The 25,000-nt window shown below is 38.8% G+C and overlaps 1 protein-coding gene across 1 annotated transcript in view; it reads left to right on the top strand.

The window, feature by feature from the left end:
• The window catches only part of slc30a8 (solute carrier family 30 member 8), a 52,885-nt gene that overhangs the window by 5,469 nt on the left and 22,416 nt on the right, over positions 1-25,000 (top strand). Inside the window, exons 2-7 of the mRNA XM_067426410.1 lie at positions 9,600-9,729; positions 13,336-13,442; positions 13,598-13,692; positions 14,568-14,694; positions 15,809-15,984; positions 21,129-21,312. Coding sequence (XP_067282511.1) covers positions 9,600-9,729; positions 13,336-13,442; positions 13,598-13,692; positions 14,568-14,694; positions 15,809-15,984; positions 21,129-21,312 — 819 coding nt within the window. The remainder of the gene's footprint in view (positions 1-9,599; positions 9,730-13,335; positions 13,443-13,597; positions 13,693-14,567; positions 14,695-15,808; positions 15,985-21,128; positions 21,313-25,000) is intronic.

Raw genomic sequence — 25,000 nt, 5'->3', positions numbered from 1 at the left:
TTACATAGGAGGGTTTCAGCATTCGTGACGGAGCACGCTTACATCATTATGGTGTGACGCTTTCGGGTTTCAGCATTCGTGCCGGAGCACGCTTACGTCATTATGGTGCGGCGGTTTCGGGTTTCAGCATTGGTGCCGGAGCACGCTTACGTCATTATGGTGCGACGGTTTCGGGTTTCAGCATTCGTGACGGAGCACGCTTACGTCATTATGGTGTGACGGTTTCGGGTTTCAGCATTCGTGCAGAGCACGCTTACGTCATTATGGTGTGACGCTTTCGGGTTTCAGCATTCGTGACGGAGCACGCTTACGTCATTATGGTGCGACGGTTTCGGGTTTCAGCATTCGTGCAGAGCACGCTTACGTCATTATGGTGCGACGGTTTCGGGTTTCAGCATTCGTGCAGAGCACGCTTACGTCATTATGGTGCGACGGTTTCGGGTTTCAGCATTCGTGCCGGAGCACGCTTACGTCATTATGGTGCGACGGTTTCGGGTTTCAGCATTCGTGCAGAGCACGCTTACGTCATTATGGTGTGACGGTTTCAGCATTCGTGACGGAGCACGCTTACATCATTATGGTGTGACGGTTTCGGGTTTCAGCATTCGTGACGGAGCACGCTTACGTCATTATGGTGTGACGGTTTCGGGTTTCAGCATTCGTGACGGAGCACGCTTACGTCATTATGGTGCGCCGGTTTCAGCATTCGTGACGGAGCACGCTTACATCATTATGGTGTGACGGTTTCGGGTTTCAGCATTCGTGACGGAGCACGCTTACGTCATTATGGTGCGCCGGTTTCAGCATTCGTGACGGAGCACGCTTACATCATTATGGTGTGACGGTTTCGGGTTTCAGCATTCGTGACGGAGCACGCTTACGTCATTATGGTGCGCCGGTTTCAGCATTCGTGACGGAGCACGCTTACGTCATTATGGTGTGACGGTTTCAGCATTCGTGACGGAGCACGCTTACGTCATTATGGTGCGACGGTTTCGGGTTTCAGCATTCGTGACGGAGCACGCTTACGTCATTATGGTGCGACGGTTTCGGGTTTCAGCATTCGTGACGGAGCACGCTTACGTCATTATGGTGCGACGGTTTCGGGTTTCAGCATTCGTGACGGAGCACGCTTACGTCATTATGGTGCGGCGGTTTCGGGTTTCAGCATTCGTGACGGAGCACGCTTACGTCATTATGGTGCGACGGTTTCGGGTTTCAGCATTCGTGACGGAGCACGCTTACGTCATTATGGTGCGACGGTTTCGGGTTTCAGCATTCGTGACGGAGCACGCTTACGTCATTATGGTGCGACGGTTTCGGGTTTCAGCATTCGTGACGGAGCACGCTTACGTCATTATGGTGCGGCGGTTTCGGGTTTCAGCATTCGTGACGGAGCACGCTTACGTCATTATGGTGCGGCGGTTTCGGGTTTCAGCATTCGTGACGGAGCACGCTTACGTCATTATGGTGCGGCGGTTTCGGGTTTCAGCATTCGTGACGGAGCACGCTTACGTCATTATGGTGCGGCGGTTTCGGGAAAAACAGGAAGAGCGGCGCTCTCTGAACACAATGGAGTCCATCGCTCTGTTTTCTTTGTGGATAATTTTGTGTCGTTTGGTCCATGGTGGTCCACAGCCCTCTCACAGCCTGTTGTTAAACTGATGTGTCGCCTTAGTGGCGTGAAAATGTTCACGTAATCGTGCTGCTCGTATTATGAGGTTTGCAAGGTACCAGCTGAAGTGCAGCAAGGACTTTGCAGCTTTGATTACGGACTCCAGCACGGTTAGCGCTCACACTGCATGTGAACCGCGCCCGAGTCCAACTGATCCGTGCTCTGGCCCACCTCTTCCAAGCGGGCCAGGGCCGGCTAATCGAGCCGAGCCCGAGCACGGTTCAGAGCACTCACACTAGTCAAACGAACCGCGCTTTGGTAGTCAAACGCACTCGGGCACGGTTCAAACTGGCTAGTGTGAGTACACCCTTAGTCTTTATGGCTAATTTTGCCCTTCTTGACAACTGTGAGGGGGAACTCATTCATTTACATTATATAAAGCCTTAAAGTTCTGCATAATTAAGGGCGTGGCCATTTTGAGTGACAGGCGGATTGCGGTTTGTCTGCTGTCTGTTAGTCATCTTAGCTCCGCCCATGTCCCGCCTCTTTGTCCATTTTCTTTTATCCGGCTGTGCTGCCAAGATGGCGACGGCCAGCTCAACCCTACTTTAAGCTTCATAATAGGGTTGTGCACGAATATTCGATCTGTAATAGGGCTCCACGATAAATCGTATTTGACATGAAATCATGCTTATCGCGGTTTGGCTTATCGTGATTATGAAATGCAAAGGCTGCTATTAGGGCTGTGCAATATACCGAAATATCGCAAATGTACATATCACAATATGCATATGGCAACGGCTCGCAATAGCTGAATGATTTTAATAGGCTACTTTAACATTGTGAAAAGTGTAAGGTTTAGGTCGACCCATAGAGCAAGACTGGGCACACGACTGTTACTTATGTGACTTGCTTGATGTGAAAAAGTTATTAAATATAATAATTCGTGAAAAACATCTCGCGTCTCGCACTGTCTGCCACGCACACCAAAACGTGAATGATTTGTGACATAAATGTTACAACTAAAACACAGCTGGTCACTTTCAGAAGTTGTAGCGATGCTTTCTTTTCCCAGAAAGAATGAAACACAAAATGGTTTCATTCTCAGTTTTTAAATAACTATTTTAATTTAAATAGATTTTACACACTAATTGCAATATCGTATCGAATATCGCATTTTTTAACAAGATATTGCATATCGCATTTTTCTTCAATATCACACAGCCCTAGCTGCTATTATCTTTTATGCACAGTTTGTCCGTGTAGGACGGCTCTGTGATCAGTACTAAATGCCGTTCCATCTGAAAGCGCTGCAAGTTTGAGTTGCTTATAACGTGCATTTTAAAAATCAACATGCGTCAAACATCTTTCCAAACATGAGATGCATTTAGTCAGTTTAATCAGTCATAGCTTTTCAATCTGTTTATTCAGCTCACCGATAGTAATGTTCATTGTGATTTCCATGAATGAAGTATCGTACTTCTGCAGCATATACTTGGAGTAACCTGTGCCAGAGCAGCATTTGCTACTGAGAAGCAGCGCATGCAATAATCGCAGGCGTTGCCAAATCTTGTGTGGTTTTATTGTTATTGTGCAATCTGTTATTAATATTCAAAAAATAAAAATACTAGTTGAATTTTACTATGTTGCTTTGCTGGCTGTAACACTGGGTGGCGCTGTGGAGCGGGTAAATAAGTTGAGTTTATTTGATCACATAATGTCGCCGTCTGCCTCACGATGTTTGGAATTACTTCGATGACAATTGAAAATTATCTTTAGATCTTTTGATCAAATTTTAATTAATGAAACTGAAAGAAATCACCTCAATCACAGAGCGAGATGATGTATAATGGCAAAATCATCTCGAGACAAATTATTCCTTTAAGTTTTGTTGAGTGTTTTAAGAATAGAAACCCAAAGTGCTTCACTCAAACTCCACTTAATACTGTTATCTTTGAACAATATCATCCACATGATATTGTTTTTATCAAAATGACAATGTGAAACAATATAAACACTAAACATACACAGTCGTGTGTGTACATTCTGCACGATAACTGGCGCGGTCTGCTTTATTAGTCTTTTCCCGCTTGCGCTGCTGGTGCTTATGCTTTTGTTCTTTAGGGCTATATTTTTTAGTTTTTTTGCACACATTGTTTAATGTTTTATAACCTCAAGATATAACATAAGCTTGGTGTTTATACTACGTAATCATAAGTTTGTTCAGAAATGGTGACGACAACTTGATGAATAAAAAAGTGACGTCTTTCTCATTTTCTCAACATAGCGTGACGTTATTTAAATAAACGAATATTCGTTTTATGAGCCCAAATATTTTAATGGAATATTTTGGACAAATGCCCACTCCTTCTTCAGAAATGCTCATCAGAATCTTGTCTGTGTATGTGTGTATTTTGCCAAACTAGTGTCATTTTAATATCACTAAGATACTATATAGTTTGGTCTGAATGATTGCATTTGTCGTTTTGAACCATGAGGCGTTCACATTTATTTAATGAAATCATAGCTTATTGAAGTTTAATAATCACATTACTGTGCGTTCACACCGCCAGCAGCAAAGTGGCCGGAAGTCATTCATTTTCAATGGGAGCCGGGCGGCGTGTCTTGGACGATTTGGGCGTCGAGGAGAGTTGAAATCAGCTCAACTTTATGGTAATGAGCTATGACGCGGTTCGGCGGCAACCAATTGGAATGTAGAAGTGCTCCGCTTGAGATGATTCCAGAGAACGCAGTGCTGTAAACTAGAGCTGCAACTAACGATTATTTTTTCTGTCGACTAATCTAACGATTGATGCATAAGTTACGCTAGAGGTGTAACAGTACAGACTGCTCACAGTTCGCTTTGTATCACGGTTTTAGGTTCATGTTTCAGTACAGTTCGGTATTTGCTATGTTCAGAGGAAAAAGGACTACTGTCAAATGAAAATAAAGAAAATAAGAACAGATAACTTAAATAGAAGCAGCAGCACAAATAAATACTATTGAGCAAAGATGAGAACAAAATAAACAATGCTTTTCAGGTTTTTCAGGTAGGTCTAACATTAGTTTTTAGGTAGAGAAATGGAATGAAGTAATCAAAAGTAAAAACCACACATTTAACTGTTTAAAATTAAAAAAATAATCCTTATTAAACTTACAAAAGCAGTCAGGAGCAGTGAGTGATGTCTTTATCTTTTGTTTGACATTAAACAGACAGCAGTGAAGGCTACTGCCCCTTTAAGACCCACGGATAGTCGTCGTATTTTCTGTATAAAGTTCACTTAAGGCATAGAGTAGGCAATGACATTTTGACATTTGACACAATTTTTGAGAGTTTGTCCGTTTAAGCACAGGATTTGAAAGATAACTCAATATTTGCACGCTTGGACGAGTGCACACAAAGACAGATCTTCTCATTCGCGTCTCCTGGCTACACGGGGGGTGATGACGGTGAAAATGACTGCTCATATTCGGACGTACAGCAGCACTCACATGCGTTTTATAAAGTTTACAAAGAGAGAACGTTTTGCCCACGTTTTTCTTTTATTATCGCTGTTGTTGTAGTGCATACCTGAGGAGTCAGCACGTGTATCCATCGACAGAAGCATACATACAGCATTATTTTCAAGTTACAACCCATATTAAAGATGCGTTATCAGATGCGAGATGAACCGAAGTGTAAGTGCATCCCCGCAACTTTTGCTCGGGATCCCGGTTGGGAAACACTGTTCTGTATGGATTGACACCGCGCTGGTTTGTTTAGAATTATATGAGCGCCGTGACCGCGCGCTGCCTTGTGATGAAGGCGTGTCGCAACTCTGCTATTCAACTGCTCTGGTTTTAAAAGCTATGTCATACTAAATGCGCCAAAATGCAATAAAACTTGTTTTACGGTCGAATGCAACGCGTGTATGTGTGAGTGAGTAAGAGACGCGCAAAAGGGCGGAGAGAGAACTTAAGGAAATGCAGCTAAACGAATATGTGTGCGTCTTTTAAATAGCGTAAAAATGAATGAATGACGAATGTGGCGGCCGTTATTGATTATGTGGCAGTCCGCCACAAATTAGTCTATGTGTGGGAAACACTGTTTGGCCTCTGTTTAAAGTATTCCCATACTTTTAATATTCGCGGTCTAGGTTTTTGTGATAGAACCAGGAGCAGAAGCCAACATTACGCGAGATGAACGTCTGACACGACGCGTCGACGCATTTCACGAACGTCGACGTATTTCCGTAGTCGCGTCATTGCAGCACTACTGTAAACTTTTGTTCCGACCACATTAGTTCCTAGTCAAAATGGAGGAGAGTTGATTATTGCGGTAGCGGGTTTCCCGATCATTTACGACGTGTCTCTGTTCGCATACAGGGACACAAATAAAAAAAATGATTCGTGGCCCAAGGTGTCTGAAATTGTTGGAGTTCCTAGTGAGTTGTTGATGTGCATTCACGTTATATTTAATGAAAATAAGCGGGATTTGCAAGCTGTCAACATCCAGCCGCAGCTCCTGCACCAGCCGGTGATATTCCCCGAGCTGCGGGCGGGCTTGGAGAATGTCATGCACCCACACCGATCTCCGACGTCTTCTCCGCAGATAGAGCAATGTCACACCAAACGCAACAACTTGATCATCCATAGTGATGTGAATTTGATACGGTGTGCAACACTATTTACATGTAACATTTTCGCGCAAGAAAGCTTTTTTAAGTGGGAATGCAATCCATTTGCTCAAAACAACACCGACCAATTGCATTAATGCTGCACTTCAACCAGGGCAGTGATTGTAATGTAGGCTGCACACAAATTAATGTTAAAGACCACAGCTAGCAAATGTCATAAATTGCATGTTGAAATTACACTAGCACTTATCCATGAACACAAGCCACACCACACAATGTTTTTTAAATGGTTAATTTCGTTAGAAAACATGCAGCTATAAGTTAACTTTCACTTTTAAATAATTTCATGAAGTTAACTTATAAGGTTATACCATACTTGTAGTCAGTCTGCACAAATGCTGATCAACATGAGTGTTTGCATTTGCGGCCCCTTTAATACAGTTTAAAAAAAATCCAAGCATACGATCTACGTCAGAGCGGCAGCGCGTCCACGAATCTTTCTACAGCGTCGATGGTAGGGCGGCCAGAGCGAATTTTGACGCTCTCGCCGGCGGCGGTGTGAACGCACAGTTTGGCAGTCAGTTATAACAGCCTTTCTCAAAGTGGGTGCCGCGGCACACTGGGGGTGCCGTGTCAGGGGTGCCGCCAAAAAATTACGTTGGCTAAAAATAAATAATAATAATAATCTGAAATTTCATGTATAGAATATATTTGAATTTACATAAATACATTCTTCTTCTTTTTAACCCTTTCGCACGTATGATCACACATTCACGCATTGTGATTAGAACGGTCAGTGCATCACGTTCATTCAAATGTGCTTTCGCGTTGGCTTGCACTGAGCCAGAGACAGGCGCGCTCAGAGCTGTCATATATCACAACTTTTCAGTGTTTTCAGCCACATAATGTTTATTTTAGGTTTCAAACATATACGTACTAAAAAAAACAATACATTTACAGTTTGTAAAATACACAATGATGAAAAATGAAGAGGCAATAATAATCCTTTCCATTATAATTAGTTTTATTCCTATCAGATACACATTGTGTAAGTAACTTTAAAGTTTACTCTATTCTTCTGCCAGTTCACCTGCCACTTACTTTTATGTATTTTGGGAGAAGTGGATGAATTCACGTCTTGTAACTTAAATCTAACAGATCTGATTTTCTGAACTGCGCCTGTGGCGGCGATGGCGGCGCCCATCGTGCATACAGCTCAACTAACGCGATCATTATAAAGTTGTTTAAACGACAAAACGCTGCCACTTGTATATATTTGACAATCGGAATATCAGATATTTCAGGCCATATCTAAAAAAATTGTGAATATTTTGAATAAAAAAGGAAAAATGACAAAAGCAGATCATCATTCATTCTCTGTTGTTGCTGCGGTGTGTGTCACGTGACAAGCAATGACGCGTCACCATGGATACCATGAAGTGACACATTAAAGCCACACTTGGTAACTTTTGCTCTCGGGGTCCCCCTACAGTTTGGAAAAAATAATGTCCTCAACTACTGTCGTAAGCTCAGTCATCCTACATCAGGGGATGCCATCGCGTGTGCATTTGCTGACATGACAGCCCTGATAGCCCTGAGCTAGTGATGCGTGGGTCGTCTCATAACCCGCGGACCCCGTATGTCTATTTAATGGTCGCGGTGCGGGGCGGGTTGTAAAAATATATACAGTGGTGCGGTGCGGGCCAAATAACTTCATAAAGGTGGCGCCGCGGGTCGGTGCAGCACTAACAGTTCCCCTGAACACTGCAGGAGGAGTTCACATGCAGGTGTTCTTCTGGCGGCGCGTGTGAAATGTCTTCATCCCAGGTACAGTCAGTGGCATATGCTTCAGCATGTCATATGAATATCATTTCATGGGTTTTATTTTTTTCAAACGCCAAATAATCACGATACTCACGTTTACAAGCCAGCGTCATTATAGTAGTCTATTGGTTACCGTTTTACAGAATCTATATGATACTTCAGTTCAATGTTTGAGTGGTCGGTAATCACCAGGACAGCATCGGTCGGGCACGCCTCCTTCAGGTCACGCCGACGAGCAAACGCTGGTCACATGTTGACCCTCGTCCTGCCTTTAATCCCATCACTTTTTTGTTTCCTCTTATTGCTTTCCTCCAACAAAACCTTTTCTTTCTTATGTGTCTGTGCTGCTTCAGACATGACTATATTATCCGACGAACAAAGTTGGGCTCGCACGTCCGAATTTAAGGAAGTGTGTGTGTTGGTGGAAGTGATGTATATGCCGTAAAGCAGTCGAATTTTGTAGTTCTTTTTTTTTCTCGGGTTACTACCCGAAACCCGAAGTTTAAAAGTACGATTAAAAACGATACAGACCCCATCAGGCTATGGCAGACGTGTCATTCAACCTATTGTAAGTCGATTTATCATCACAAGAGTCTTAAAAAATATATTATGAAGGTTGAAAAGTTACCTAGTGCTGCTTTAATAACGGTCGCTCTGAAAAACAGAATGTTTGAAATTTACGTGTGAAAGCTTTAAACATATTAGCGGATTATACTCTGTTCATTACTGTCTAAATAAACAGGACATTTGCATTTAAATTTGGGTTATGCAGTGTTTTTAAATTATATTATAAACTGGGGTGCCTTGAAATTGTATGCCCTGACTGAAAAAAGTTTGAGAAAGGCTGAGTTATAAGATTAATATTAAGATGCGTGTTATACCATTTAAGGCATTAAAGACTTCTTATCTTATATTTAAGAAAACTGATTCAAAATACATTGTACAGTCTATTTTTAATGTCACATGCGGGTGAAATGGTCAAGCCCTGTGTTTGTGAACTCATCTGGGAGTTATTATGGAGTAGCGTGTTTTATTTGCAGATGGGATTGGATGATGGTTGAAAAACTCGGTGTGGTAACAGAGAACAGTGCTATCTTTAGATCATCCGTCTATTGAGATCTCATTGTGTCTATGAAGGTGTAGTTTCCATAGCAGTTTTTTGTGTTCAGCTGGAATAAGTAACACGCTTTTCTCATGAGAAACCCTTCCTGTGTTCACAGCCTAAGCTGTTTTTGTGGCCTTGTCCAGTTTTGATTTCTATTCATTTGCCAGGTGGGATAGATTCTTTCTTCACAACATTCAAAGACAATTGATGTAATTTTAAAGACGCGTTTTTGTGAAATGTGGGGACATTCCATAGGCGAAATGATTTTTATACTGTACAAAACCGTATTTTCTATCCCCCACAACTGCCCCTAAACCTATCCAACACACGCACACACTGCATTTTGTTTATGTTTATCATGAGAATCAACTTAACAGTGTAAATTAAAGACCTACAGGCTGTTAAATTGAGACGTATTTTCTTCTGGTTCTCTCTGCAGCTCAGGTGTCTCGTAAGCTGACCTTCCTGTATCTGGCCAATGATGTCATACAGAACAGCAAGAGGAAAGGACCAGAGTTCACCGACGACTTCGCGCCAGTCATTGTCGATGCGTTTAAACATGTGTCCAGGTGCGCTCGACCAGGGTATTTAGTGCTCGCTTAAATTGCCTAGTGTTACGTTTTTCTTTCTTGCTTTCTTGTGTGTGTCTGCCTACATCAGGCAGGGCTCAACATTAAAAATCTGTGCGCTTGTCCTTCGGACAAGTAAATTGTTCATTCACCTGTCCGAGTAAAAAATGTGCTTGTCCGGGAAAAAGTTAGATTTGTGTGTGTGTTGTAAATATAACTTATTCTTAAGCAATATTCTCACCAGTGTTCAATCAGCTTTGTTTGGAATTATTTTTGCTGCTGAAATAGAACAAAACACTCAATATTGCATCTAAAATGTTACCAAACTATATGCATACTAAACTAAATGTTAATTATTTGTTTATTGAACTGTCATATGAAATCAGTGTCATTTTCAGTCGTGATGGTATTCAGGAAAACATCACATTTGGTTATGTGATGATGTTTAACTGTATCATGTTATAAATATAAAGACTTCACATTTTGAATGTTTACTGCAGTTTCTCAGTGTGAGCGGTGCTAATTTGTTTTGATTTCTCCTCGAGATGCGCGAGCATCAACACAGTGTCGTTACCGGCAGTTCATTACATTATATACAGGGTTCCCGCGGGGTCTTAAAAAGTCTTAAATTCAGAAAGTTACATTTAAGGCCTTAAAAAGTCTTAAAAACGCCCAGATTTCCATCCTAGGTCTTAAATTTAATTTACCAAGGTCTTAAAACTTTTACTTCCGTTCAGAAACAAAACCTTTTAGTTTTCTTTACCCGACTGCTTCATGCATTTTTACTCCTTACACTTTTCCTTCAGCTTTTCAGAAAGCTGCGATTGGCAAACGGAAAGGAAGGAATTACCGTAATAAACCATATTTTGGCAAAAAGCGCTATTTGTCTTTAAGGATTTTTTTTAAGCGCGCCAAATGTTGAGGATTTACGGTCAAATAGCGCTTTAATATGCTGGCGCCAACACTCGCATTCTAATAGGGTTAAGCGTAATGTATTCTGATGTATTTGATCTGACTGGGTGGGCAGCTGTCAATCTCAGGCCCAAAGTGACGTCTAGTGAGGATGATTTGTTTGTCCTGAGGAGATATTGGGTTCATCTAACGTTACTCCTGTGATCGCGTAGAGAGGAGAGTTTCCCTATCAAGCGGGATTATCCAGATCGACCGATTCAAAGTTGCAGTTCCAGTGGCTCAGTTTGATGCTTTGCTAGCGATACTGGAGACATATTTAAAAGAAGACCACTAATTTCTGTGAATCAATTGATCCCGAACACCTGGCAGTATGTCTATGGATCCGATCACACACACACACACACAGACACACACAGACAGACAGACAGAGAGCTTTACAGACCCTTACGAAACAGAAATATATTGCAATATATTTGAAAATATCATGCAATATATTCACATATAACGTTATGGGATTTAATATTTATATTTACCAATATATTGCAATATATTGAAAGTGGCCATCATTTGTATATTTTCCAATATATTGCATGAATATATAATATATTTTATAATGCCATCAATATATTATTCCATATATTAAAATATATTTCAAGAAAATATATTGGTAAATATATTTTCCTTTTGTAAGGGGAGACTTGATGTGCTATAATTATAGCTGTGATATAATAATATTTTTAGCATTTTTGCTAGAATAATATGTATAGTGGCTCTGAGTTGTCAAAATGTCTCAAAATGCGTTTTTACGGATGCGAAAATGCAGATAATCGAACCTGTTCCAAAAAAAATTTTGACGGACGAAAGTTTCGGAGGCAGTGTGCAAGCGTGATTGACATAACGTGAGGTCGAATTTATTTTTGCAAGTGCGTAAATTATTATTCTAGCAAAAATACCACAAATAATATTATTATATCACAGCTAAAATTATAGCACATCAAGTCTCTGTAAAGCTCTCTCTGTGTGTGTGTGTGTGTGTGTGTGTGTGATCGGATCCATAGACATACTGCCAGGTGTTCGGGATCAATTGATTCACGGAAATTAGTGGTCTTCTTTTTAATATGTGTCTCCAGTATCGTTAGCAAAGCATCAAACTGACACTTTTAATCGGTCGGTCTTGATCCCGCTTGATAAGGAGGGGAAACTACGCGATCACAGGAGTCTCTCCACATCTCCTCAGGACAAACAAATTATCCTCACTAGACATCACTTTGTCTTGTTTTGCGTTTTTATCCCCGTAACGCATTCATTAATACGCATCGGACTCAGTGTGCAAGATCTCTGTGCGTAACGAATTTTTCGGAATACGAAAAACCGCATGCGAAAATATCGGACTCAGTATTTTGATATCAGTTTCTGAGTTTATTTAATGTTTCTATAACTGAATCAATAAAAATAGAATGTTTGAGAGTTTCTGAGATCATTTATAATGCTTTTAGTAATGCGTCGTGTTGGTCTTAAATTTCACTCATAATGGTCTTAAAAGGTCTTAAAAAGGTCTTAAATTTAACTTACTGAAACCTGCAAGAACCCTGTATATATAATCCATATCCACTATCAATCACCATTTACACTAAATGAATGCTAAATCAATCTTGCATTTTGGTCATTCGCTAGTTATTATTTTGTTATTGGCGTATTTAATCAGGCTTTTGTCCATCGGGCAAGTAAAATTATCTTTCGCTTCAAGAAGTCCACTTGTCCCGGTCAAGCGGACAAGCGTTAATGTTGTGCCCTGCATCAGGGTTATTGAAATATGCTGGCGTTATGCTGGAATAAAATATAAATATTGAAAAACTGACATTTTAAATGCAGTGCAATACACTGAAATAAGTTACAGCACTAGAATTAAAGGAAGTAAAAAAAAAAATGAAATAAAAAACTAAACGAATGAAACGAAATGAAACTGGTAATGACTAATTAAAAAAAGAAATAAAAATAAAACGAATAAAAGGACTAAAGCACAACAAAATTACAAAAAATAAATTAAACTACAATAAAAAATAAAATAAAAAAGCTAATAAAAAAAAATTACAAATTCAGTTTTCACATTTTTTTGATAAATAAATTGGATCAATAGATTTTAAATGTTATTGATTTAATTATAGACTGTTACATTATTGTATTATACTTTATTATAAAATATAGATATATGATTTTTTGTGTGTGTGTGTGTGTATATATATATATGTATGTATGTATGTATGTATGTATGTATATATATATATATATATATATATATATATATATGTATGTATGTATATATATATATATATATATATATATATATATATATATATATATAAAATATATTTTTTTTATAAAAATATAAAAAAAATCTTAATTATATACATGCACGTGTCTGTATTTATATACAGTATACATAATAATTATACTGTATTTTATGTCTATTTAAATTTTTTTTTATAGTTCTTGTTAATCATGCCCAATTAACATTAAATCAACACCCATTACATTTTCTCTTAGAAATGGCCTTTTTATGTCAAATTGAACACTTATTCTATTTTTAAGTATAATTCTGTCTTGATATAAGCCCACATATTTGCATCTTGCAGCAGTGTTGCTATGATTCCTCTTGTGGAGAAATGATATTGTGGTTTGATCTTTCCTGTCCAGTGATGGAGACGAGGGCTGTAAGAAACAATTAGGACGGGTTCTGTCCATCTGGCAGGAGAGAGCCGTCTATGAGAACGATGTGCTGGACAAACTCTCGGACGTCCTGCGTAAGTCAACCAACTTATACTACTGCCTGATTGATTTGTGAATATTATACAGTCGTTCAGAAAGACTCAGTATTTTGTTTTGATAAGCCTTTGCTGATAGTGAGAGAGGCTTTGTTGAAGTCCTCACATGTAGAACGTCTCCTCATGACCTACAGAGGTAGAAAAGAAGGCCAAGAAAAGGCCTTATGAAGAAATTAAGGCGAGCAACGATGACTTCGCCTCCCAGAGCTCGCCTGGTGAACCTCCACAGGTATACCAGATCAAGTATAATCATAGCTATACATCAGCTTAAAGGGATAGTTCACCCAAAAATGAAAATGTGATGTTTATCTGCTGACCCCGAGTGTGTCCAACAGGTGTGTTTGTTTCTTCAGTAGAACACAAATAAAAGATTTTTAACTCAACCGTTGCAGTCTGCCAGTCATATAATGCATGTGAATGGGTAACAATTCTGTGAGAATAAAACCCTGCTGCTCGTGACGACACATTGATGTCTTGAGACACGAACCAAACGGTTTCTGTGAGAAACACAACAGTATTTTTTTTGTTACCTCATATCCAGACGAATCTCATCTAGTGTTCCCATCTGCTATTACTTCCGTTTGGTGAGGTCAAACTGGCGCGATCATATATATTATGTAGATGCCTCATTCGACCGATCCACACAGACACTAATGAGGAATATATATATATATATATATATATATATATAGATAGAGATAGAGATAGAGATATATATATATATAGACCTTACTAGATGGAAATAATGACGGATGGGAACACTAGATGAGATTCGTCTGGATATGAGGTAAAAAAATAACATGAATATTGTTGTTTCTCTCACAGAAACCGATCGGTTCGTCGATCATCGTGTCGTCATGAGCAACAGGGTTTTTGTTGTCCAAGCATGTTTTGTTTTTTACTCTCACAGAATTGTTACCCATTCACATGCATTATAACTGGCACACAGCAACAGTTGAGTTAAAAATCTTTGTGTTCTACTGAAGAAACAAACGCACCTACATGTTGGATGCTTGGGGGGTCAGCAGATAAACATCACATTTTCATTTTTTTGTGAACTATCCCTTTAATCAACGGTGTTGAGACTTGTTTTGTGTGTCCCAGACTGCAGATCTGATCCGAGCTTTGCAGGAGCTTGAGAATGCAGCCTCGAGCGACGCAGCCCTCCGTCAGCGGATCTCTGCGCTTCCTGCAGAGGTGCAGGACACCTCACTGTTGCACAAAGTTACAGGTGAGAACACCCATGCAAAGTAAATGTATAAAAAATCTGAAGTTTAATCCATGATTCAGTGTTCACAAAATGCATAACATTATTCCATCAAGAGATGCGTCTTTGTTTTTTTGTTTTTTTTTGAGAGTCCAGCACTCTGTAAAGTCTCCTCTTAGCCTGACGTGGTCATCCTCGGTTCTAGTCAGAATATGAGTCTGATGCTCCATTGGGCTGTGATTATGGGGCGTGTTTCAACCCAACCAGGAATGACCTCGATTGGACAGACCTACAACCAATCAGAGCAGCGGAGCGATGCATAACGTTAGTTGTCAAATGCCAACAGAACTCAACTGCACTGTGTTGCCAAGTCTGTGGTTTTTCCCGCGGGTTGAAGTGACCTCAATTATGTGATATATAGACCCAGGAATGTGAACTTAAGCGGGAAACCTTGCCAATATAACACATTTTACATGCCATTTTTTCCATCATCTGCTAAAGCCTGCCCTGATGATTTCATTGGTCAGTTTCTGTTGATCATCTGTCCGTCATCGGCTAAAGGCGGCAGTGGCTCAGTGGTTCATGTAGGTTGTCTACAAACCAAAAGGTTGGTGGTTCAATCACCGGTTCCACCTGACCAAGTGTTGAAGTGTCCATGAGCAAGACACCTAACCCCAGCTGCTCACGACGAGCTGGATGGTGCCTTACAGCTGACATCGCCGTCGGTGTATGAATGGGTGAATGTGAGGCAAAATGGGGTCTGTTAAAAGCGCTATATAAATGATGTCCATTTACCATTTAAAGCCCGCCCTGATGATTTCATTGGTCAGTTTCTGTTGATCATCTGTCCATCATCGGCTAAAGCCCGCCCTGATGATCTCATTGGTCAGTTTCTGTTGATCATCTGTCCATCATCGGCTAAAGCCCGCGCTGATGATCTCATTGGTCAGTTTCTGTTCAGGCATAATTACTCCTCTATGGATCGAGTCCAGACCGAACTGCCCGAGCTCAGATGTTGTGGGCGGGGCTGAGTTCAGCTGCCATCCAGGCTAGTCTGGCTCTGCAAATAACCTTGAGTTGAGTGAATTGATAGTATTGTTATTAAGACCTGTCCTTCTGTCCTGCTTGTGTTTGTCAGATAAAGAGTCGGGTGAGCGTCTCTCTCGATTGGTGGAGGAGGCCTGCATGCTTCTAGCGGATTACAGCGGGCGGCTGGCGGCGGAGATCGATGATCGACGGCAACTCACGCGCACGCTCGCAGTCTTTTTACAAAGTCAGAGAGACGGCCTGGCCCAGAACGAGCAGAAACTAGAAGTGGGTAAACTTACTGGAATCACATTTCCTTTTCTGTTTATCCTCAGGTGCTGTCTTCTACTTACTAGTGCACTGTAAAAAAAAATAATAATTCAGGTCTCCAATTGAAAATGTTCTAGTGACTGATCACATCTAAATTTTTCAGTTGTTCAAATTGATTTTCTGTGAATTGATGCAATTTAATTTACAAATTCAATTTGGACAACTGAATTTTTTTTTACAGTGTGCCAGTTTGTTTGTTTCTCCACTTCTTTCTTTTTGTGTGTGTGTGTGTGTGTGTGTGTGTGTGTGTGTGTGTTTTCCTTGTTTGGCAATACTTGGCACGGATTTCCTCACTTATAGAGTAACATATGACAATGACTCACTAGTTTGACATTTGACTGGTCCTCACTAGTTTAAAAAGCTTATAAATCGGCCAAAACAAGTTTGTATTTAATTTAAATCTATTGTTTTGCTCGTGTTTCTGGGATGGGTAGGGTTAGGGGTGGGGTTAGGGAATAGAAAGTATCATTAACCTGATATAAAAAATCAATGGAAGTCTATGTAATGTCCTCACTAATATAGTAAAACAAACCTGTGTGTGTTTTCCTTGTTTGGCAATACTTGTGAGGACAAAAATGTAGAAAAACATGAAAACAACCCACTAGTTTGACATTGGACTGGTCCTCACTAGTTTAAAAGGCTTATAAATCGGCCAAAACAAGTTTTTATTTAAATCTATTGTTCTGCTCGTGTTTCTGGGATGGGTAGGTTTAGGGATAGGGGTTGGGTTAGGGGATAGAAAATATCATTAACCTGATATAAAATCAATGGAAGTCTATGTAATGTCCTTACTAATATAGTGAAATAAACGTGTGTGTGTGTGTGTGTGTGTGTGTGTGTGTGTGTGTGTGTGTGTGTGTGTGTGTGTGTGTGTGTGTGTGTGTGTGTGTGTGTGTGTGTGTGTGTGTGTGTGTGTGTGTGTGTGTGTGTGTGTGTAAAAATATGTGCAAATACCACTGTGCTATTGAGAATTCAGTGATCAGAGCGCATGTTCTGCCTATAGAGGGCAGTGAAAATCCAATACAAAGTAATTTCAGCAAATCAGCACTCAATCTTTTAAAGGGGCAGTTCACTCAAAAATAAAAATTTGCTCACCCTCATGTCGTTTCTTTGAACACAAAGATATTTTACAGTTTTTGGTCCCCATTGACTTCCAAAGTATTTTCTTTTTTCCCCCACTATGGAAGTCAATGGAGACCAGCAACTAAAAAAAAATCATCTTTTCATTTTATTTTTGGTTGAACTATCCCTGTAAACATGAGATGAGTTACTGGGCTGGTAAGTATAAACACAGAATTCTAGTAAATGTTTTATGGGCATTAATCGCTTCATTTTCCAGCCTTTGCCAACAGGTATGAGCGGCTTCCAGTTTTCCACCTGATGTTGTCTTTACAGATCAAATAAAAATAAAAGAAAAAAAATAAATCTATCGACTTGAGTGTGCTTTTTTTTTGTTTATGCACTGGCTTTCACAAATACATCCTTATTGAGTCCAGTAGTGACTTACTGTGGTTATTTTGTAACGCTTTAGCATTAGTTTTACAGTAGTTAAAGGGATCGGTCACCAAAAAATGAAAATCATCCCATTATTTTTCTCCCCCTCACGTCATCCTAGGTGTGTATGACATTCTTCTTTCAGACGAATACTAATAAAAATGTCCTGGGTCTTCCAAGCTTTATAATGACAATGAATGGCAGGCCAAAGTTTGAAGCCAAAAAAAGTGCATCCATCCATCATAAAAGTGCTCCATACGGCTCTGGGGGATTTAAATATGGATATTTTTCTTACACAAACACATGGCTTCGCTTCAGATTAACACCCCAGAGCTGCGGACAGCACTTTTATGATGGATAGATGAACTTTAATGGTGGATAGATGCTCTTTTATGATGGATAGATGAACTTTTATGGTGGATAGATGCTCTTTTATGATGGATAGATGCACTTTTATGATGGATAGATGAACTTTTATGGTGGATAGATGCTCTTTTATGATGGATAGATGCACTTTTATGATGGATAGATGCACTTTTATGACGGATAGATGCGCTTTTATGATGGATAGATGCACTTTTATGATGGATAGATGCGCTTTTATGATGGATAGATGAACTTTTATGGTGGATAGATGCACTTTTATGATGGATAGATGCGCTTTTATGATGGATAGATGCACTTTTATAATGGGAAATTTTTCTTTTATGATGGATGGATGCACTTTTATGATGGATAGATGCACTTTTATGATGGATGGATGCACTTTTATAATGGATGGATGCACTTTTATGATGGATAGATGCACTTTTAGGATGGATAGATGCACTTTTATGATGATAGATGCACTTTTATGATGGATAGATGCACTTTTAGGATGGATAGATACACTTTTATGATGGATAGATGCACTTTTAGGATGGATAGATGCACTTTTATGATGGATGGATGCACTTTTAGGATGGATGGATGCACTTTTATGATGGATGGATACACTTTTATGATGGATAGATGCACTTTTAGGATGGATAGATGCACTTTTATGATGGATAGATACACTTTTATGATGGATAGATGCACTTTTAGGATGGATAGATGCACTTTTATGATGGATAGATGCACTTTTAGGATGGATAGATGCACTTTTATGATGGATGGATGCACTTTTAGGATGGATGGATGCACTTTTATGATGGATGGATGCACTTTTATAATGGATAGATGCTCTTTTATGATGGATAGATGCACTTTTTTGAATATACATTTTATAAAGCTTGGAAGAGCCAGGACATTTTTAATATAACTCTGATTGTGTTCGTCTAAAAACAGAATGTGATACACACCTAGGATAACCTTAGGGAGAGTAAATCATGGGGTCATTTTCATTTTTGGGTGAACGATCCCTTTAACATTAACAGTACTTGGCAGAATTTATAAGTTTTGGTTAATATTAAATTGTTAGATCAAAATGTGGAATATTCAAATGTATATGTTCATTATTCTAAATGTGTTAGTTACGTTTAAGATTTAAAAATCAAAATGAAGTGAGTTTTTGCTTAAAACAGGCAAAATTATCTCCCAATGGGGTAATGCATATAATCTCGTTTCTGTTTGAAATCTTATTCCTTGTTTTTGTCCCAAATGTGTTATATGTTTTACCCCAGATCATTTTGCTTGAGTTAAGCAACAACAAAAAAATCACTTCAGTATGTAATTTTATTTATCTAGTAAAAGCATCTTGATTTAAGCATTTTTAGATATTTGGACTGGAAACAAGACAAAAATACTAAATAAAAAAAGCTTTTTTTAAAAGTTTTGTGGTTTCAAGTTAAATTTTACTAGACCTTTTAAAGTCTGACTGCAAACTTTTAAGGGTTGAAAAAAATCCAGTTATATATAGTACTGTTATTGAATCAGATTAATCATGTAGTTAATGCCCATATTCTTAATCATAAGTCACACGGGTATATTTGTGGCAATAGCCAACAATACATTATACATTTTTCTTTTATGCCAAAAATCATCAGGATATTAAGATCATGATCCATGAACATATTTTGTAAAATTCCTACCGTAAATATATAAAAAATGTATTAGTAGTTATATGCCTTGATAAGGACTTCATTTGAATAACTTTAAAGGAGATTTTCTCAATATTTAGATTTTGTTGCACCCTCAGATTCCAGATTTATTATCATAATAAACCATACATCAATGGAAGGATTTGTTATGCTCCTTATGACTGGTTCTGTGGTCCAGGGTCACATATATAAATTAACTTGCAATTTTTGTAATTAAATTAGTCTAATTTATAACACATGCATCTTGTCATATACCCTGACAGACATGTCTAATAGAGGAAAATACAAATATTTGGTGGGAATTAATATTTAAAAGCAAGGGGTGATTTTAAACTAATTACTGATGTTTTTTTTTTTTGTGTGTGACACATAAGCGTCTTAAAGCATTTAAAAAAAAATACATTCACATCATGATGGAACAGAAGAAAATGATGGGGAAACTAATACAGAAATATAAGACATGTATAAACATATGAAGTGCTTTATATAAGAGCAGACCGTGTTGTTTCAGTGCATCTGCTCAGTTTAAACATTAGCAGCTGCTGTGCGTTTGATAAAACAAACTCATCCAGAAAGACTTCGGCATCTGTTAAAAAGCCTCATGTTAAAGGGCTAGTTCACCCAAAAATGTAAATTGTGTCATTAATTCCTCCTGTGGTTGGACACCTGTAAGACCTCCGTTCATCTTCACACACAGATGAAGATATTAGTGTTGAAATCCGATGGCTCAGAAAGGCCTTCATTGACACCAATGTCATTTCCTCTCTCAAGACCCATAAAGGCACTAAAGACGTCGTTACAAAGCCCATCTCACTACAGCGGCTCTACAATCATTTATGAAGAGATGAGAATAGTTTCTGTGCGCAAAAAACTAAATAACGACTTATATAGTGAAGGGCGAATTTCAAAACAAAGCTTCGAACCGTTATGATTCAGTGAATCGATTCATGATTTGGATCAAACTGCTGAAATCACGTGACTTTGGCGATCCGAATCATGAATCGATTCACTGATTCATAAGATTCAAAACTTTGTTTTGAAATCTGCTTGTCACTATATAAGTCGTTATTAAAAATGTTTTCCTCGTGTCTTCATAAAATGATTGCAGAGCAGTGAATCGATTCATATCGGTTTGAGGCTTTGTCTTGAAATCGGCCCATCACTACATAAGTCGTTATTTCGTTGTTGTTTTTTTGCACACACAAACTATTCTCGTGTCTTCATAAATGATTGTCGAGCCGCTGTAGTTAGATGGGCTTTGTAACGACGTCTTTAGTGCCTTTATGGGTCTTGAGAGAGGAAATGACATTGGTGTCAATGAAGGCCTTTCTGAGCCATCGGATTTCAGCACTAATATCTTCATCTGTGTGTGAAGATGAACGGAGGTCTGACGGGAGTCAGAATTATTGAAAGAATTTTAATTTTTGGATGAACTAACCCTTAATAAATATTTAAAGATTAAAAGAGGATTTTGTGCGGTAAAACAGTCGTATCCTTGCACTAATAATGTGTGTGTTTTTATTTCAGGAATACAAGCGCAAGCTGGCCCGAGTGTCTCAGGTCCGGAAGGAGCTGCGCTCTCGACTCGGAAATCTCCCGGATCTCTCCCGTATCTCTCCCGGAGATCTCCCGGATCTTTCCCGGCTCCCGAGTGTCACGGGAGGACATGTCCGCTTGCCGTCCTCCGGCGATCTTTACAGCCCCTCAAACTGAGCCGGACTCTCGTCTTTTGCTTTAGTCGACATCCGCTGTACCGTTACTCTTTAAAAAATAATAATAATTCAGGCCCCAGTTAAGAAATTCCTAGTGACTGATCACATCTATATATTTTAGTTGGCCAAATTGAATTTCTGTGAATTGATGCGATTAAATTCAATTTGGCCAACTAAAATTTTTAGATGTGATCAGTCACTAGAAAAAGTTTAATTGGAGACCTGATTTTTTTTTTTACAGTGGATGCGTCCAGAGATTCAATGACGAGCGGCATCTCTTCACTGCAAAAATGCTCCTCTTACCCACTAATTTTGTCTTTTTTCCAGTGTAAATATCCAAAAATTCTTAAATCAAGATGCATTTACTAGATAAGTTAAATGACATAAGATATTTTTTTTTGTTTTGTTTAAAATAAAATCAAAATGAGTTTTTGCTTAAAACATTGAAAATTATCTGCCAATGGGGTGAGAAAAATAATCTTGTTTCTCTTTGGGACGGAAACAAGAAACAAGATTTCAATCAGAAGCAAGATTATTTCTCTCACCCCATTGGCAGATATTTTTCAATGTTTTAAGCAAAAAATCTTGAGTTTTTGCTTAAAACAGGCAAAATGATCTGACAATGGTGTGAGAGAAATAATCTTGCTTCTGATTGAAATCTTGTTTCTTGTTTCCGTCCCAAAGAGAAACAAGATTATTTTTCTCACCCCATTGGCAAATCATTTTGCCTTAAACTCACTTCATTTTGATATTTTTCCCCAGAAAACAAGAAGAAACATCCTGTCATTTTACTTATCTAGTAGATGCATCTTGATTTAAGAAGGTATTTGCACTTAAAACAAGAGCAAAATACTAAATAAGAAGAGGATTTTTTGCAGTTTTCAATCCCCCCTCTTTGTAATTAAGAAGTATTTGTGCATTAGGATCTGGGAACTTGAAAAACGAGTCGTGTTGCTTTGTTTTGGAAGCGTCCATAAAAGACAAGACACCCAAAGTTAAAATAGACCACTTTAGCTCCTCTCGTACTCGTTTGATAGTACTTATTTTTGTATCTTTGCAGTGAATATTCATTATAATAATAATCAGCTGCGGTGTTTTTGTGCGGCAGACGAACCAACGGACTGATGGTTGCTATAGTTGTACTGTAGTTGTTTACCAGCGTACACCGCTCCAAAAGTAGGATATACCGTATGATATTCAGATCTCTTTTTGGTTTATTTCTGTAATTATGAAATCATGAAACCTCTCTAAAAGGTCAGCGGTCCTTTTCGTCTACAGCGAGGGCTTTGGTTGAGATGGCTGATTGTTAATCGTCCCTCTGGGTTTGTGTTTATGTGCGTTTTACTGTACAGTCGCTCTCTCGTTGGTCATCTGTGATGAAAAGACTCAAACTGGAGTTGCAAAAGTTTCCTCCGTAGCATCTGAATGCGCCGTTTTGCCTGTGAAAAAACACGACTTTTAACTTATTTAGTTGCAAGTGTACATTTTAACATCAGCCTTTGTAAATAACGTGTCAGTCTGAGCCAAATAAAGCTGAAGGCAAAGGAGGAAATCATTCTTTTACTTATTTTCTTAGATTGTAATGAAACGATCATGTACAGTATTTTTGCAACAACAAAAAAATTGCACTTTTTCTTCTTTTTTTTCGTCTCCTTTTACCAAATTTTAATCCACGTTCGCATAATGTTGTCGAAAGAGGTTTGTTTGAAAAAAGACAAAATTGGGAAAAAGGACTTCATCTGTATCAAATCTGTATTGTTGTTTTTGGTCAAATTGGGATAGCTTTGACCCAAAACTCAGGATTATCCTGATCCCTGCAGATTGATTTTCAAATGAACAATAATGCTTAAAATTGGTCAAAAAATACATTTGTATCTTGCAATACCCACACATGTATATATTGTTTATTTTGCTCATGTTTAGTTTATCTGTTAAAGTAATAAAGTAGACATTAGGCTTCCTATAAACCCTTTCAGTAAAAAGAGATTTTGACACCATAAAATAATCCCTCAAACACAAATAATATATTTTAATCACTGTGATGGCATATTCATCAGAGATGATTTCTAATTGCATTTAGAGTCAAACCAAAGTGTATTCAGACACCTTCAGCATTTCTCACAATATCACAGTTTATTCACAATAGTTTAGAAAATGCTAATAAAATAATATGCGAGAACTCGTGATGTCTGAGTAAAAAAATTGCTTGTCCAGAAAAAAATAGGATTGTTTGTGCATCTACATATTTATATTTTAATTTTTATAAAGGCCATTTTCCCCTAATCGTTTTAAATATATTGATACATTTTTTTTAATTTAAAATGAAAGACGAAGCACATAAATTAGAATAATAAGACACTTTAGGACTGTTTCAAATCAAATTAAATCATTTACACTGAAACAATACTACTGCATTAAATAATGTAGTGAGAGTGAATATTTTTTTTGAATTTACAAATAAGAAATCTTGGAAAGAATAATGCTTTTAATTACAAAACTAAACCGCCAGTAGATGACCTTCTTAATGAGTCATTGAGTCAAGCGGATGATTCGTTCAGAAATGAGGCAGTTGATTATGAATGAGTCATTGACTCAACCAATTCGTTCAAACGGCTGATTCGTTCAGGAATGAGGCAGTTGATTATGAATGAGTCATTGACTCAACCAATTCGTTCAAACGGCTGATTCGTTCAGGAATGAGGCAGTTGATTATGAATGAGTCATTGACTCAACCAATTCGTTCAAACGGCTGATTCGTTCAGGAATGAGGCAGTTGATTATGAATGAGTCATTGACTCAACCGATTCGTTCAAACGGCTGATTCGTTCAGGAATGAGGCAGTTGATTATGAATGAGTCATTGACTCAACCGATTCGTTCAAACGGCTGATTCGTTCAGGAATGAGGCAGTTGATTATGAATGAGTCATTGACTCAACCGATTCGTTCAAACGGCTGATTCGTTCAGGAATGAGGCAGTTGATTATGAATGAGTCATTGACTCAACCGATTCGTTCAAACGGCTGATTCGTTCAGGAATGAGGCAGTTGATTATGAATGAGTCATTGGGTGTTTCTCAATGTCAAGGATGCTTCCTTGGAAGGACTGATCCTTCCAAGTCACTTCCTTCAGAGGCTAGGCGAGGCTCCTCTTTAGCATTCGGAGAACACGTAAATGGAACAGGCTAGCAAGTGCACGTCATTGCGTTATTACGTCAGTGAAAAGGTCCGTTGGCCATCAATAACGTTATGTGTAACGTTATTTGTATTTTTTTTTATATCAATACAGTAGTAATTTGTACCAGCATTTAAACGTTAAACTTTACTTATATTTACTACGGTTATAACAAATGTTTGGTAACGTAAATAAAAGCATTGTGGCAAGCAGCGAGGTGAGGGTCCGTGAGAGCGGGCCGGTGGAGTGATAATGAGCGGCAGCTGATCGCCACACCGGTCTCGGCTCACGGCGGAGTGACGGGAGTATAAATGGTGGAGCGTGGAAGACGAGAGAGGACCAGGCCTGGACTTTATATTATGATTTGTTTATGTTTTATTATGTGTGTGCGGGCAGTCGCCCGCATTACTTTCGTTTTGTTTATTATTTATTATAAAGTTGTTGAACGTTCGCCGGTTCCCGCCTCCTACCTTCCCATCTACAAACCCCAATACAAGCATATTTGCCCAATTCAC

This window comes from Pseudorasbora parva, chromosome 19 (assembly GCF_024679245.1).
Source record: "Pseudorasbora parva isolate DD20220531a chromosome 19, ASM2467924v1, whole genome shotgun sequence".
Lineage (NCBI taxonomy): Eukaryota > Metazoa > Chordata > Actinopteri > Cypriniformes > Gobionidae > Pseudorasbora > Pseudorasbora parva.
Note: the sequence above shows the minus strand (reverse complement) of the source record. Positions and strands in the feature narration are given on the sequence as shown.